General features: G+C 39.0%; 2 protein-coding genes across 5 annotated transcripts; one reads left to right on the top strand and one right to left on the bottom strand.

The window, feature by feature from the left end:
- Positions 1 to 186: 186 nt before the first annotated feature.
- bend7 (BEN domain containing 7) lies at positions 187 to 5,449 on the bottom strand. Its single transcript, XM_078256045.1, has 10 exons — positions 5,277 to 5,449; positions 4,627 to 4,704; positions 4,192 to 4,545; positions 3,786 to 3,905; positions 3,348 to 3,700; positions 2,527 to 2,634; positions 2,215 to 2,332; positions 2,006 to 2,119; positions 1,763 to 1,804; positions 187 to 842 (listed from the first exon to the last, which is right to left on the bottom strand). Exons 1-10 carry the CDS (start codon positions 5,338 to 5,340, stop codon positions 784 to 786), a joined length of 1,410 nt encoding a protein of 469 aa, XP_078112171.1. The 5' UTR covers positions 5,341 to 5,449; the 3' UTR covers positions 187 to 783.
- A 1,071-nt stretch (positions 5,450 to 6,520) lies between these two features.
- prpf18 (PRP18 pre-mRNA processing factor 18 homolog (yeast)) lies at positions 6,521 to 14,974 on the top strand. 4 transcript variants are annotated; one of them, XM_078256800.1, is made up of 11 exons: positions 6,521 to 6,689; positions 7,764 to 7,841; positions 8,115 to 8,141; positions 9,543 to 9,644; positions 9,739 to 9,852; positions 10,202 to 10,348; positions 10,554 to 10,622; positions 10,927 to 11,067; positions 11,156 to 11,227; positions 11,321 to 11,476; positions 13,936 to 14,974. In XM_078256800.1, the coding sequence occupies exons 1-11, from the start codon at positions 6,624 to 6,626 to the stop codon at positions 14,014 to 14,016; spliced, it is 1,053 nt and encodes a 350-aa protein (XP_078112926.1). In that variant the 5' UTR covers positions 6,521 to 6,623; the 3' UTR covers positions 14,017 to 14,974. The 4 variants fall into 4 exon arrangements, with proteins under 4 accessions (XP_078112926.1, XP_078112925.1, XP_078112928.1 ...); XM_078256799.1 differs by lacking the exon at positions 13,936 to 14,974 and adding an exon at positions 12,541 to 13,596; XM_078256802.1 differs by lacking the exon at positions 8,115 to 8,141.
- Positions 14,975 to 16,628: the final 1,654 nt, after the last annotated feature.

The raw sequence follows: 16,628 nt of genomic DNA, 5'->3' as shown, positions 1-16,628 counted from the left end.
TCTTTATCTAGCATGAACAACGAAACAATCAAAATGGTCAGGAAACGATATTTAATGTTGTAAATTATTCATTTCAATTGCACAGTGAGCAAAAACTAAAGAAAACTGTAAGTCTATCACAATATTAACAACAATAGCACAGATATGCATAGCCAAGAGATTCTAATAATAAACAGAAAAAAAAACTATTCATAGAATATTGTAGTTTATATTTTAAGCCAGTTGAAGCCTATCAACACATTTTTAATTTGCAAAATTGGCAAACAAAAAAAATACATAAGATATTTACTTTTAGATGTAATGTTTGTAATTACAATAAGGTTGATGGTGCACTGCACATTACACGTATTGAAGTATACTGGTCATTTAAAAGGCAAAATCCACAATGGAAAACTTCCCATTTTAGACTTGTGACTCCTTCCAGTATAATGAGAACTAGGCAAGTTAAAGCGGGAGCTTATAATGTAAACAGTAAGTCACTGCTAAACCTGAAAATGATCTGACGTTTTTTAACCACTGTATAGTTCAGTGACTATTGGCATACAATCGTAAATCCCAGTATCAGTCCAATAAAAGGTCTCAAGAACCACAAAAGGTGAAGCATCTGGTAGGTGAAGCAGGCTTCTTCTTCATTTGGTCCTATTGTTTTTTTCTCTTTACATCCATAACACAGAGCAGATTACAGCTGCAAAAGATAATATCTAACGTGGCGAAATGCATCAAATTAGAGTAATGAAGACAATCAACAAATCTGCTGTAAGGCCATTGTGGCAACCCTTGAAGTCAACCAGTCATGTTCACCACCGTCCCCTCCACACGGACAGGCCTGTTATAGTCACAGCCTATAAAGGAAGTGAGAAAATAATGTTAAAATCTAAAATATCACTACCATAAAAACCTCCGTGCATTTGTGTGTGCTAAGACAACTGCATTCACACATTTGGAGAATTTTGTATGGGTCTCATATTCTTCATTAGAAAAAAAAAACACTGAATTGCTATTTTGGCAGCGAGGGAAATAAGAGAGGTGAAAGAGGAAATAAGGTGCATGGTGTGAAGATAATTAGCTGACATTTTGGGAAGCTGTGTGAGAATGTCAAATGTCACAGCAACAGCATGACAAAGGCTTACGAACCAATGAGTGAGCAAGCAACACCAAATTGTGCGTGTGTTGTGACAGTGAAGTGGTGAGAGGTAAAGACATGGTGGGCTCAGAGGGGTGGGGAGCGGGGGGGGGGGGGGGGGGCTGATGATATTAGATTAGATTCAACTTTATTGTCATTGTGCAGAGTACAAGTACAAAGACAGCGAAATGCAGTTTGTGTCTAACCAGAAATGCAAAAAAGCAGAAAAGTGCAATGTGATATACAAAGTATAGACAGGTGGTGCATAGGCAGGACAAGAAATATATTGCAGTGTTATAAGAGCAGAATAAATATGGCTATGTAATATGTATGAACAACATGTACAGATATGTGCAATGTAGTAGCAGTGACATTATACTAGTAGTAAGAATAATATAGATATATGCAGTGTATTAGCAGAATATATAATAAGAAAAACAGAATAAATATGGATATTCTGTATGAACCATATAGACAGATATGTACAGTATGTACAGCTATGTGCAGTGTGGTAACATTATTGTGAGATTGAGCACTGATATAAGAACTATGAACTGAAAAAATGGGTAGGATTTTGTGTGTGTGTGTGTGTGTGTGTGTGTGTGTGTGTGTGTGAACATTTTAATATAAGGTTCATACTTGTGGAAGGCCCATTTAAGACTTCTTCTGCTTCTGCAGCATCTAAGGAGTCAAAGGAAGAACAAGTTTAACTCACATGTTCACAAAAGGCCTCCTTTTTGACGGTGACGCCTTAATAATGATAAGTTAACTTCCTTTGACCATGCTCACATAATAAAACAGGATACTAGACAAAAAGTATACAGTATACGCTACTTCAATAAATGAAAGAAAATAGGGGGAAAACAGACTCTATAGAAGTACCTCTTTTCAGCCTCCTCCTGGCAAGTTTGATCTGATCTTGAAGGATCTGGACCCAGTCTCGTGGCCCGGGCAACTTCTCTATTCTGTTTTCAGTGCAGTATTTCTCTGTAAACACTGGACACAGTACACACAATTATATTAATGTTCCATTAATGTCATTATTGTTGTACTCTGGTACAAAACAACTGATTAAGTCTCTTGTATCTTACCTTTAATGGCACCCACAATGTTCTGGTCCAAGCCCTTACGGTTATCATTGAGCCCTCTCTTCCTTTTACCATTTGGCAAGGAGTTAGCCAGCGTAGCATCGTCAAAGAACGCACACACCTAAACAAACAGTAGCTCCATGTTGAAACATTGTTGAGCCTTTTGTGAATGTATATAGCTTATTAGGGAAGTAAATTATTAGATGATTGTTGTTGTTTTTAATAAAATGTAAGTAACCAGTGATGCCACATGACTGCAAAGTTAACCACAATAAAAGGGCTAAACAATTGAGTCTGAAAAACATTGATGCGCACCAGTTTCCGAAACAGCAGGCTGCCAGAGCGTGTATAGTTGACCAGAATGGAGTCTAGTTGAGCCTTTGAGATATACACGTCATGATCCTCTGCAAGACGCACCTCAGACTGAAAAAGAATCAAATAACACGTACTTTGAATTATTATGGGAAATGGTAAATAAATAAAAGCATAACAAAATAAATTCAGTTTTACGAAGGAAAAAGAGAGAACGCACAAATTGTTCTAATAGAAGTCATTGTCATGAGTACTGGCCTGATGTTGTGAGTGTCATTGTAAAATAAAGCACAAGGATGATTGTGCAAAACTATATCTCATACCTTCCCAAAATTATGATTTTGAGATTCAAATTGGTCCGACACAAAGGTCCTGCTTAACAACAATGCAAGGCTTTTAATATATGCACATGGAGTTAATAGATTTTAAATGTCTTAAATGGAGACAAAGATGCTAAAGAGAGAACTTTTTATAACAGAAATACAAACAACCTTCTTTGTTCTGTATTTTTTTTTAATAAAAAATCTGAATGAAAATTAAGGCAGCATTATGTAGTTGGATAAATTCAACACATCTATTTCCGCCTGCCAATTCTATGACTTTTTCAAATGTGTGGTAGGTTGAGTTAAGTCACATTTTTTTCTCTGTGTAAATACAGTACAAAATAAATACATACATTTAAAAACCTTTTGATAATCAATTCTTCAGAGAGATTACATTCAAGTTTCTGTGGGAATGTGGGAAACTCAAATCACAAATTAGAGCTACCAATTAAGCGCAGAAAAACACACATGGGCATATATGTACATTAACATGCAGATTACCTCTAACGAATGAGGTCCCCTCAGCTGGTTCAGGACAGGATTGTGTCTGTTGTTGACAGTTACTGGATTTTTCTGACTTGGCAGCACAGAAACCTCAGAGCAAACAGGGTGACTGTTGGGTGTAGATAAGCCATGCTCTTTCTCACATTCCTCACTCTTTCCAGATTTTGCAGGTGCAGCTATACTTGGTGATGCCTCTAGAGGGGCAAGAGCAGCTCTCCTAGTACTTGACACAGTCAGTGGTGCCACTTTATAGATTGGCCTCCTCTTGCGTGGCCTACAGCGAGGAGCGGGGCCTGGACCAAGACGAGGTTGGCATGGTGATGTTGCCTGTTCCTGTCTTTCCAAGGATGCTAGTAAACGCGGTAACACATCATTTTATTATTTTAAAAAATCTCACATTCTCACAGTGTGTGAGTATTTGTGTTATCCACTGACCTTTTTGAGTCTGCATCAGTCTCCTCATGGCACGCAGTTCCTGCAAAATAGCGTGCAAGGTGCCTTTACAGTTACACATACAGCAGGGGGCTTCTGGCGCAGCAGGAGGGGCTACATCTGCTGGAAAGTGGAAAGTCAGTGGCATGTTGGTTAGGGATTGTCTACTTAAACATGCAAACAAACATGCAAGTCTGTATATGTGCATGAGTGATTGACTGTCTATATGGATAAAAGTGTCTGCCGTACTTACACACAAATACCTGTGTATACTGTAAGTGTATATATAAAAAAGTTTGTCTGGTGTTCATCATTAGACACTATCTCCTCTTTTATCAGCATCCTTTTTCTTTAGGAAATGAAATATCTGTTGGTTTTTCTCTTCTTCAAACCTGCTGCGATACCATACCGTTAGCTTCGTTCACTTTGATCAGATCCTTGGTATTGTTGAGGATCCTCTGGGCTTTGGAGCGGGTGCTGTACTGTCCACAGCCTGGACCGTTGACGATGGGGCTGGATATGGATGAAGGTGAAGGCCCTGGATCCCCTGCAGAGTTCCAGCTGCTGCTCTGGTGGTCCTCTGATACAAGACATGAAGGTGCAGGCTGATGTACCCAGGTCAGATGCCTTTCCTGGGGCTCCTTTGTTGAGCTGTCCTGCTCTGTTACCACACGCTGATATACCCTGCTGGTCTTATCACTCAGAAGCCTCATCATTCCTGTGATTTGCCTCTTGATCTCCACGCCCTCATCCCCTAACCAAACTAAGTTTAGAGAGAGAGAGAAGGTCTAATTAGTGTGATCTGCCATGATGTATAGAAATGAATCCTTACAGTGTCACATACCCTCTGGCACAGCAGCATCCATAGGCTCTCCATTGATACCTTTGCAGTTGGAGTTCATCATATATGAAGGCGCAAAATCTGCAAGAGAAACAGCAAGGTTTTGTTGTGAAGTAGTTGCAGTATTGCTGTAATGAAATTAAAATGAATGTATTACTTGTACAATAGTCCTTTGTGATAGTTGCAGAATGATGTGGACCTTTTGCATTGCAATGATGAAGCTTGTGTAGGCTGATACGAACTGTGATGTCAACCAAAGCAGAACACCCCCTCCCATCCCATGCAGAAACCACCACCTGTAGGTGGTATGAAGAAGTGTAGCCAAGAGAGGTGGCCTAGAGCGTATAGCTTCAGCAGAAAGTGAACAATTTAAGCTGTATGTTCAGAATGCGCAACATGTTTTCATATTTGGGACTATTATAGCCTACTATTAATTGTATTGGCTATTCTTGAATCTATTTTGAGCCTGATGTCTATGAAGGTTTTTACATGTAAATCATTAGAGTTAGCTGTTATAACCGAGACACAGACTACGGGCATTGTCGTGGCCATTGCTTTTGTTTACAGAGTCGTCTGTGCTGGCACACAGCGCCAGACAAACAGCCAGACAGACGCGCGTCTTGCGTGGTCTTTACATTCATTCAGCAGCCTACCTTCATCCGTGACCAGTTTAAAGCTCTGTGACTTCCTTCTCCTCTTCCTTTCCCCAAACTCCATCTTCAGGAGGAATATAGTCTACAGTAAGTCGTGCAGTCGAAAATCGCTCTTCAGAAAGACAAAATCAGTGACTAGGATACACTCAGCGGAATCACTGTCCGTCTGCCTTATTAATCAGTTACATTTTTACCCAGTCTGCGCTACAGATCCTGTCATCGGCACATTTTCGCCGTGTTGAGGTTAAATGGACCTGGTAAATGCTATTGTATGATTCCCGTTCCCAACAAGGATGCTGTTTCTTCCCTTTCGCCATGTAAATAAATTAATGACTTTAATATTAAAAAATCGTCACATATCCCTTTGCGCCACCTGATGGTTTGTTCTTATCTAAAAGGTCGAGTCACACATTTGCCACACAAAATCAGCTATCAGACCAGACTGCAAACATAAACACCCCCCCGAATTCTCAAATTATTGAAAAAAAAGCCTATTAATTGTTATTAGTCTTTATTGATGTAATGGTGACTCATTTCTACATAGTAGGCTATAACCTACATATCATTTAATGACCACCTCTGTTTGACTGGAGCGAATGGCAGACTGAAACTCTTTGATGAGATGGTTATCTCATCAATAATGTGCATCAAAGGATGAATTTTCCCTCCCTGTAGTCATGACCTCGCTTCAGACAATGGTATAAATTCTGAGTCACTGGCAGAAAATAGGAGGGAGGCTAGTGACAAGTGCAAGCCAGTTAAGGTCATTGTATAGTAGTATAACCCTGGACTCGTATTTCAATAATCATAGGCTACACTAGGTGTGTAGGCTTCAGCTGAGAAAAAAATGAACTTTTTACCATCAGTCACAGTTTATGAATGATCAGTTTGTTTTTCAGTAGCCTATAGTTGCCATCACCCCATTATATTTATTTCTGTCTGAGAACCAACATAATATTTTGTATTTACTGGAGCCTAACATTGCAGTAGACCTAATATCCAAAGAACAACACATAGGCAGCACAACGCAGTATTTTTGTTATTTCAGGCTATGCTCATAGGAAAGTGCTTAGTCTTTGATGTTGGTATCTATACTAAACTCTCTAAAAAGACTAAATACTTAAGACACTGACTTAAATGGTCAGTGAACCCAAGTTACATTTAATTTTTACATTTTTATTTTGAAACATTATCATCAAAACAAAGGGACTCTTATAATGAAAACTCAGTTGTGGTCGGTTTAAGTTAACTTCCGGTTTAAGTGTCTAGCGGTAGTGTAGCGTTGTTGCGAAAGTCTTATGTGTGTGGTTATTTGTTGAAATAAGCGAATAACGACCACAATTGAAAATGGATACACTGAAAGCTGAGATCTTAAGGAAAAGAAAACTCATCGAAGACAAACAGCTTGTTGACGTGAGTAACGTTAGCTAGCTAGCTGATGAAGTTGCTTGTTTTTGTTAGCTTAGCTAGCCCTGTTGCTAAAAGGTTTACTAGCGTTAACGTTAACTTAGCTAACGCTAGCTAAGTCGTTTCGGTCAACGCTGCCTTTTCAGAATCATCGATGTTTTTACAAGTAACGTTAATGATACAGTACTGAACTCCACGTACAGTAACGTACAGTACATTGCCAATGTTAAACATAGCGAGACTGATAGTAACAGTTAACGTTGGGATAAGGTAAACACATAGCTAGCTAGCTAACGTTAGCAAATACGTAACGTTAACTGCTTGATATTCTTTAATATTCTGCTTAAACTAAAGACAAAATGATTATAACTGTTTTACTGTCAACGCTACATTTTAAATTAACGTTACCCTTGCTTGCCCTCTGCTGAAAGAACACTGGAATTAAATCCCAAAACTATAACTTTATACGCCACACACAAGTTTATAATGTATTCAGTGTGATGGGAAGATTGGGATAACGTTAGGTAAGGGCATGTCAGTGCAGCAGGAATGTTGATAGCCTCATTTGCGTGTTTTATTGTTCTTCAATACAGATAAAATGTCAATGTCTCTTGTTTTCATTATACCGTGCCACTCTTTAACTTATGTTATTCCTTAAATTGGACTGCTACTTGTAACATATAATATCATGGCAGCTTCTGTTTAGTCTGTGACAACTCTTACCTGTGCTCACATTCAGTCACACGTAAACTTAAAAATTGCTTTGTTGAAAAGAATGAGTTTTATTATTTAAGATGCTGTAGAGTGTGCTGTCACATTCATTCCAACACAGAGGAAAAAAAGAATAATTCCATAGCTATTTTGTGTTAAAGATTTACACACTGCAATGTCACAGTAAAAGAGAAGGAAACGGTTAGTATATGGCATCTTTGTTGTAAGATGGTTACTATGTTATGCTACTCTAGGCTTCGCTACAAGTATAATAAATAATATATATATATATATATAATAATATTTTCATTGCGTCGTACATTGAGTTGGATTAGAAATGTAACAAGTCAACTATCTTTCTGCTTTCAGGGCTCCAAAAAATTCTTCAAAAGGTCTGATCTTGCACGCATGGAACAAGAAGATTACTTCATAAGATGTGGATACAAGGTTGCTGTCAAGATCACGCTCTTTCTCTTACTCTCTCACATATACACACACACACACACACACACACACACACACACACACACACACACACACACACACATATAATCACTGCATTTCTTCAGGTTTGATCTCATGTTTAGTATGACACTCTTAATAATGTAGTAGAACTTTTTGCCAGGAAACAAAATAAGGCCAGGCTTTGATGCTCAGGTGTATATTAGTGTTTGTGTTTGCTGTTTTTCCCCAACCCGCCTCTGCTGCCTGCATCTGTAGGTACAGAGAGAGACTCCTGAGAGCCAGGTATGGGATTTGCACAGTGGCAGTAGCTGACAGGATGCATGATAAAAGGATAAAACACACTGTGTCCCAAAGGCTTCCGCTTCCTTGATACCCTTTCTGAAAGTTCACTCTCTAAAGCCAGTGAGGATAAAAGCAGAAATAACATGGTGGAGATATCTTTATTTTCCAGTGCGGGTTGTTAGAGTTAACCCCATGAGGATTTGGGGTTTTGGTGCAAGATAATTGATTCAACATCAAACAACTCAATAAATCTGTAAACGTAAACTAATTTGATATCAGGTCTATGGCCTTTTCTTTTATTACATAGTACAAACAAGTACTTTCATGAACCAATAACCAATTACAGAAATTAATTTGAAAATACAAATTTATTTAAATTCACCTACATCATATGAATTTGCTGAACTACCTCGCGCTTCCAATACACCACCTTTGTCAATATATATGCTTTTAACTATTTATTTTTATATGCAGCAACCACTATGACAACTAGGCTATATGCTGGACCAGTTATGTGTTACAAACTATTTACAAACTCTGCAACAATCACTTGTCAGAAAGCAAGGGAACAAGGAAAGGAATCCACAAAGTCAAAGTGGGACACAGACATGGTTTGAATTACAGCATGGGATATTGAAATGAAATAAAAGAGAATTCTGTTGCAAAGCTGCACTTATTTTGCACATAATCTGTGACAGCATCTTTAATATTCAGACCAACTATGCTATGCGTTTTATAAATACTTTTATATAAAGTTTTGCATTTCCTTGTAACAGTTGCTCTGTGGAAAACTGCATTCATGTTCTACTTTGTGCAAGGCTTAAAATGTCAAACATATAGCTATGCTTTTGCAGTGTACTGTGTTTATTTGAGCAAGGGCCATTGTTTGTTTGGAAGGCTTTTTGTTTTTAATTTCTGTTTGTTCTTTTAGATTGTGCTCCTTATACCACAATCTAAGAGTGCTGGGATGCATGTGCCCATTAAAGCATGATCTGGTAGCATACTGTGTTTCCTTTTTTGTCGGAAAAAAAAAGACTGCATATTCTTTGCCTTTTGATTAGGCTTGAGGTGGCGCAACCAGCATTCAAATAACACAAATTGAAATGAGATTAATGTAATATTCATAATGCTTGCTTTTATTGATAAATTATTAGGTGACTTGTCTTTCTAGAAGAGCTGCAGGTAAGATAGCGATGTGAGTGTGTGCAATCCAATGCATCGTAGTAAAAACACATCCTCTTCATTCCTGAGGTCTCATCTCATGAAGACATTGACGATACTTTTCACAAATCCCAGTTGTATTTGTTTCATTTGCATTGACCCAGAAAGAGCAAATCCTATACCTTCAATAATCTCTTTTAATAGTGAATATGTTTCTGTTCCTTCCATGTTGTCCGGAAGATTGATAAGAAAGAAGATGATGAGCCATCCACCTCAGCTAATCCAGTGTTAGAACTGGAACTAACAGAAGAGAAGCTGCCAATGACACTGTCGCGACAGGAAGTGAGTCAATATAAACTACTAACACTTCCCTTAAAGTCATTTTTCATTCCATATTAAAAGTTAATGTGTCTTTTGCATCGCTGTGTTCATATAGGTAATTCGCCGGCTTAGGGAACGAGGGGAACCAATCCGACTGTTTGGAGAGTCTGATTATGATGCCTTCCAGAGACTCAGGAAGATTGAGATTCTGACACCGGAAGTAAACAAGGTAGGACTGAGTGTGTCTTGGAGTGGGACACATCATGCAGTAAATATACGCTGTTTCAAGTCCACCCTATCTACGAAATCAAATCCCCATAGTAACCTACATTGAAAAATTGCATCTCATAACTATTTAAATGTCTGGACTTTCAAAATACACTTTTCTTTAAGCCGTCACTGGAAGCAGATTTGATTGTGTTGCTTTCAACGAAGCTCCAAATATAGTAAATGTTATAAAGGTGAAATTTGTGTGTGTTTTTTTTTTTTTTTTTTTTGATTCTTTTATTGGTGTTATTCTCCTAAGTTTAAAGCACAGTATCCTGATTGACACAGTTTAACGCTGCCTCTGTGCCTAGGGCTTGAGGAATGACCTAAAAGCAGCCATGGACAAGATTGACCAGCAGTACCTAAATGAGATTGTTGGAGGAACAGAGCCAGGAGAAGTGGACACACAGCACGACCTGAAAGTGCACGAAGAAAACACCACTATAGAAGAGTTGGAGGTACAATACATACTGTAGTTAACATTGCGTAGTTAACAGTGTCACATTCTTTTCTGTTGGATCAAGTTATGGGCAATTTATCAATAACTATTTACTCACTTTGATGTCACAAGCTGAGATTTGCAATTTTTTTTTTTAGTTCTGTGTTCTTTAGTAAATTAAGCCCATGATTCAGTTTGTGTTTGATACTGAAACTCTCCTTCAGGTTCTTGGTAAAACCCTAGGCACAGGAGATGATGATGGAGACCAGGAGCTTATCGACAAGTTCTTGAGGGTAAGGAGAGAAAAAAAATCATGTCCTACCTTTGATCTAGAGGGAGCTGTTGGATAAAACAAGTTTTACACTAACTGCTATTCATGTTGTTGTTGTTTTTTTTATTAATTTGGATTACTTGTGTTGATTTGCATTGTTGTTAAATGGATGAAGAGATGTTACTAGTTATTTTTATGATAGGATGTTTTTTGTGATGTGTTTTAACGCTACCATTTAAGAACAAATAATCTTAATCTTTCTCTCACCATTTCCATTCTTGTTAATATTTTGTCAATTGCCTCATTTCCTTCCTGTTGTATACCAGTTTCTTCTTGGTGTTTGGGCCAAAGATCTGAACAGCCGAGAGGACCACGTGAAGCGAAGTGTTCAGGGCAAGCTGGCCAGTGCAACTCACTCACAGACTGAGTCTTACCTCAAACCTCTCTTCAGGAAGCTCAGGAAGAAGGTAACATTTCTGGAGAGAGTAAAACAAGTTGCAAGGATGTTGTTTATATTTTTTCTAATAGTTATAATTTCTCTATTATCTCTTTCAGAGTTTACCAGCCGACATCAAAGAGTCAATCACAGACATAATTAAATTCATGTTGGAGAGAGAATATGTCAAGGTATGTCATTAGCTGTATAACAGTGTTTTTGACCATGTTAGCCCCTTTTTATTCATTTTCAAATGTATCAACTTTATCCAACTTTTTGTCCAGGCAAATGATGCCTACCTGCAGATGGCCATTGGTAATGCTCCCTGGCCTATTGGTGTGACCATGGTGGGTATCCACGCCCGTACTGGGCGAGAAAAGATCTTCTCCAAGCATGTGGCCCACGTGCTCAACGATGAGACACAGAGAAAATACATCCAGGTGAGACCCTGAGATTATCCCCTACATATAGTGTCTAACTCTCTTTTAGGTTAGGATTTGTTTCTAGGGCAGTGACCCTCAAGACCTAAGGTAAAAATAATGGCAAGATTATTACCTTGACTGAGTAGGAATTTATCATTTTCACTTTGTTGTATCCTTTAGAATAAACCCATGTCTTGTTGAATGACGTGCCAACATTTCACGGTTAAATGCAATGCCATGTTCAGGCTTAATTACCATACAATTTAGAATATTTTTTATTCACCTTGTTATTTTGATTACTTAAGTAAAAGTGCACTGTTTTTTTAGACCTAACATTTCTGTGCTTTCCGTGAAAGTGTTCTATTATTAAAATCAGAAAGATGCATATTGACTCCTAATATAGACATACAGTAACATAATTGGGATGACTGGGGTTCATGAGGGACACTTCCTATGCTGAAACCTGCTAACACGGTAAATATTTTGCATGTAGGGTATGCAAATGTTGCTGCGTTATTATTCTCAGTGTAGAGTCACCACTCCTGTATAAATTGGCATTTGTGGTATGTTAATAATGCCAATTGAACAGACTGCTGATCTTTATAGAGGAGGTCAAAGTTGAGGTTATTGGCTGGTCATATACAATAGTTATTTAAAGGGGTGATAGAATGCAAAACCGATTTTACCTTGTCATAGTTGAATAACAACAGTTCGGTGGGTAAATAGGACATACATAGAAGCTCAGAATCCCATTGACACCCCTATCCTCTGCAAATCTCACATTTTGAAACTGCTGCTGAAAACGGGCGAATCTCAACAAAGCTGGAAGCTGACGTCAGCATCCCAAATCCTAGTCTTTGTCACGCCCCAACATTTGCATAGGCTACTCCACTGACCTGAGGTCAGCTTAGTCTTCTGAATCTAGCTAGGTCATGCAGATCCCCAGAGGTCCGCTATTGAATTACTAAATTCACTTCTGAGACTTTTTTTAATGCGAAAAATCAACTATGTAAAGGTCAAATATGGGCCGTTTTACGAAAATTGATGGCTAATTGCAAATTTTGTCCGACTGTGTGTCGCAGTTCAGCAGGAGCTCAGCAGGCTACGTGACAGCGGCCGGTGCTGCCTCGCCGCCCGGCGTGTCCTACTTCATAGACTCCGGCTCGCTGTGAGCTAGCTGGATCTCCGTCACGAAGGGAAGCCCGCGGCGCTCCATACCCGCGCAAAGTCACCGGTTCTGGGTTACTGGACTACAAAATGCCGAGGCCCTGATGGAGCTCCAGGGCCTGCAGCTAGCCACGATTCATAGGATTGAAGGGACAATAGCAGCTAACGAAATCCCTAATGTTCACAAAAATGCATTCAATTGAAATCGGACACCATTGTTAGCTTTATAAGACCTTGGGGTATATGTTATATAAGTGGCGTGACGAAATTCAAACTGTAAATATACTTCAATTATGCCGAAAGTGAAGCTAACTAGCCGCGATCTGTAAACATAGGATTGGAGGGACAGTCGCAGCTAACGAAACCCCTAATGTTCACAAAAATTCATTAAATTCAAATCGGACACCATTGTTAGCTTTATAAGACCTTGGGGTACATGTTATGTAAGTGGCGTGACGAAATTCAAACTGTAAATATAAATAGCCTATCTTGCAGCTCCGGAGCTCCGCGGAGCCCCGAGCCCCGGTTGTACAGTAACCGAGAAACGGTGACTTTAACTGGGTATGGAGATTTCCGCTTTCTCGTCAGACTGTGTGGAGCTCCTAAAGTCCGACACGTCTTACTAAATTTGCCATCAATTTTCGTAAAACGGCCCATATTCGAGCTTTGTATAGTTGATTTCTCGCTTAAAAAAAGTCTCAGAAGTGAATTTAATAACGAAATAGCCCGACAAACAATGTATAACTTTGCATTGCAGTGATGTCACGTGTTTTTTAGGCTACAACATTCTTTGTCACATACAGCAAACATCTCCTGACTCTCCGCTAGCTGCCTGTCACCTGAACACACTGTAAAAAACCGCGGTCTCTGTAGACAGCCCAGGCTCCACAAACGCCAACAAAAACAAACTGGCCAACCTGCACCACGAAACATAAGAAACAGTGTTCCAGCCAATAACCGACAAGAGGGATTTGGGGGTGGGGGTTGGGGGGTCATTGCGCGGAAGCACGGATGGGAGGGGGAGGGGACGGGATGAGGAGGAGGGAGGGGCTAGCTAGCCTTGTTTTGTTTGAAAATACTTTGAACGTCAAGTGCCATGACCTAACAGTACTTAGAGAACCTTTAAAGTCATCACATTATATCAATATATCACTAATCATCATCATCATCATCACAATACATTAACGAAATGTTAATGTGTCTAAAAAGCTAAATATGCTGCTAGGCTATTTGAGAAATAAATACACCGGGTGGGATATAGTTGACCTGCCAACTTAATTGCCTTGTTTTTATTATTTTTTGTTCTACAGGGACTGAAGAGGCTAATGACTATCTGCCAGAAGCACTTCACGACTGTGCCATCAAAGTGTGTGGAGTACAACGCTCTTTAACTTGTGACTTCAGCTTAATTTAGGCTGAAGCTGTCAGGTCAGTTGTATCACAATCCAAAATGGGATTTTTTCACAGCAGCTCAATTATAGGTTCTGGCATGACTGGTTGTCAAAGTCATGTATAAGAGCCTTCAAGTACATCTGCATTTTGTCGGGGATAACAGTTTAAACAGAATTTGGGTGAGTCAGACTTTTGTATACAATCAGAATTGTGCTAACTTATAAGTGAAAATTTAAATCTCTCAAATTTAGGTGGAGAACACTCAACAACCCTTGAAACTTATTAGACTTGTCTTTGTGAACTACTGGGAAAACTGATACACCTGTCATGCCAATACTAGTCACATGACTTCAGTCCTACTTAATACTTCATGTATGCTCTGAGGAGTTCCAACCCATTGTTGCAGAAAAAATGGTTTAACTTTTTTTTTTTTTTACTACTCTTGTTCTGTTAATATTGGCTTTCACAAGTTTTATTTTTAAGATTTAAGATTTATAGTCGTGATGTGGGAAACGAAGTGTCATTTGCCTAAGACGATCCAGTAATGTAAGTTTTATTACACCTGAGACATGACAGTTATTAACTCCTTATTGACGTGCTAAAATCAAAGAAGATTCAGTTCTATGTGCATGTTTGAGTTTTAGCAGATAGTTAAACCAATAAATGTGTCCCTGTACTATCTTAGTTAGAAAATAAAGTGTTGCTTTGTTATAACAGCTGCCAGGATTGTTATTTTTTTTATTTTGTTAGTTTTTATGCAGTGTGAAAACTTAATTTTCCTTCTTTAAGATATATTTTGTTCTGTTATTGTCGAGATTTGCTTTCTTGTCTTCTGCAGCCGGTCTGCTGAATGGGACTATTTTTAGTCACCATCTGGGTTTTTTTTGTCATTAAACAATGTGTGTGCTGGGAAACAGTTCCGAATAAAGGGCTCTCTGTAAATGTGCCATGACATGCTTCAGTAACATTTTGGATTGATTGATTCATTAAGAATGAACTAGTCAGATGAAAATAGGCAATTAAGTAATGGGTGTGCTCTTCTGGACAGCAAAATAAATAAAAAGCCCAGATTTGCAACAACTGATTGCTGATGGAAACCTTCCAGTAGTTTGCTAAGATGGTAACATCCAGCGTCACACGCTGACCTTATTACACTGAGTAACCATGGTGATCTGATCTGTTCCTTGTGGTCATAGTGTGTGCTCGGCTCCATGTGCCCACGTCACCGTTTCAGTCTGTCAGCTCTGAACGCCTTACAACTTGAGACTCAGCTGGACAGCTTGACAGTTGGCAGCGCAAATACTGTGAATTAATGCTGGGTTTTCCTCTGAAATTTCCAACTTTCAAGCACCAACATCTAACCCACAGCAAAGGAGAAGAATAATTGTTTCTTTTAACAGTTACAGTGCAGAAACATTTGAATTCAAGAGTGAAATGACGCATTATGTTTGTCCACCCATCTGCCTGTCCTCAAGATAAACTAAGCTAAATATTTTGACTTTTGTCCAGGCAAATGTGTTGTATAACTGTCAGCTGCACTGTTTGCTTAGCCAAGGCCTTGGAATGGTGGTCCAGTGGAAAGTATTTTCAGTTCATTGTAAATTAACCAGAAACCTCTGTGTGTTGTACCTATCAGTTTGTGTTCTGTCAGATCCCACACCACTGCTATTCCACCAGAAAGGTTCCTCATGGGGGAGACGGAAACTACGCATTATAGCTTTAAAAAGGAGCTACATTAAATTTCTAAACATAAAATTTACTTCGAGATCAAGTTTACAAGTTTAGTGAGACAGGTCATGAGAAACCCATTATGGCAGATGTCAGTCTGATCAGTCCAAAATACATACTGACGCAGTGGACCGTTATGAAGACATGTCGAGCTTAGAACAAGCACAGTGGTGAGGCAGTTGTGCAGGAAAAGCTGTTTAGGGTGAGCAAGGGAATAAATGGCTCCCTGAGAAGGAAACAGGACTTAAAAGGCATAGCATTTTGGATACGCTGCAGTTTTTGGATGTTTATGCCCATAACAAGTTTGCAGTTACAGTATGTGTAACGCTACATGTTCTTGCACCAAACATTGATGCATTTTGCAACAAAACAAAATGAATCTAAAAAACATGGTGATCTGATTCATGTACTGTAAGTCCCTTAATTGTCTTCTTCATTTCACTTCAACTTGTCCACACTATTCAAAGATGTTGTAATGACTGCAAACAAAAAGATGACCTCATCCCATTCCCTTGGCACTGACCCTGTATGTGAATATGCTGATTTAATACGGCCTGAACTCCCTGACAACAGTGAGGGTTTGTATTTCTTATGTGGGGGCCAAATTAGTTTTTCTTTTCTCTAATGACCTCAGATCTATGCATGGCCCTATTACTGGCTGTATGATGTGGGAAAGCTGATTAAAAACCTGCTCTCTGTGCACCTTTTGTTCAGGCGTGTCAGAGGACGTGTGAGGGATCCACTCAGTGTCATTAACACATTCAAATCCCCAGGCTTCGTTTAAGGATTATCTCCATCGCCTCTGTGTAACTGCATATATTAGCATGCCGATGTGAAAATCAAAGCAAGAGTGCTGCTTAATTGTTTTCTAGTGTATTATGTG

This window comes from Sander vitreus, chromosome 8 (assembly GCF_031162955.1).
Source record: "Sander vitreus isolate 19-12246 chromosome 8, sanVit1, whole genome shotgun sequence".
Lineage (NCBI taxonomy): Eukaryota > Metazoa > Chordata > Actinopteri > Perciformes > Percidae > Sander > Sander vitreus.
This window is presented reverse-complemented; position numbering and strand designations above follow the sequence as displayed.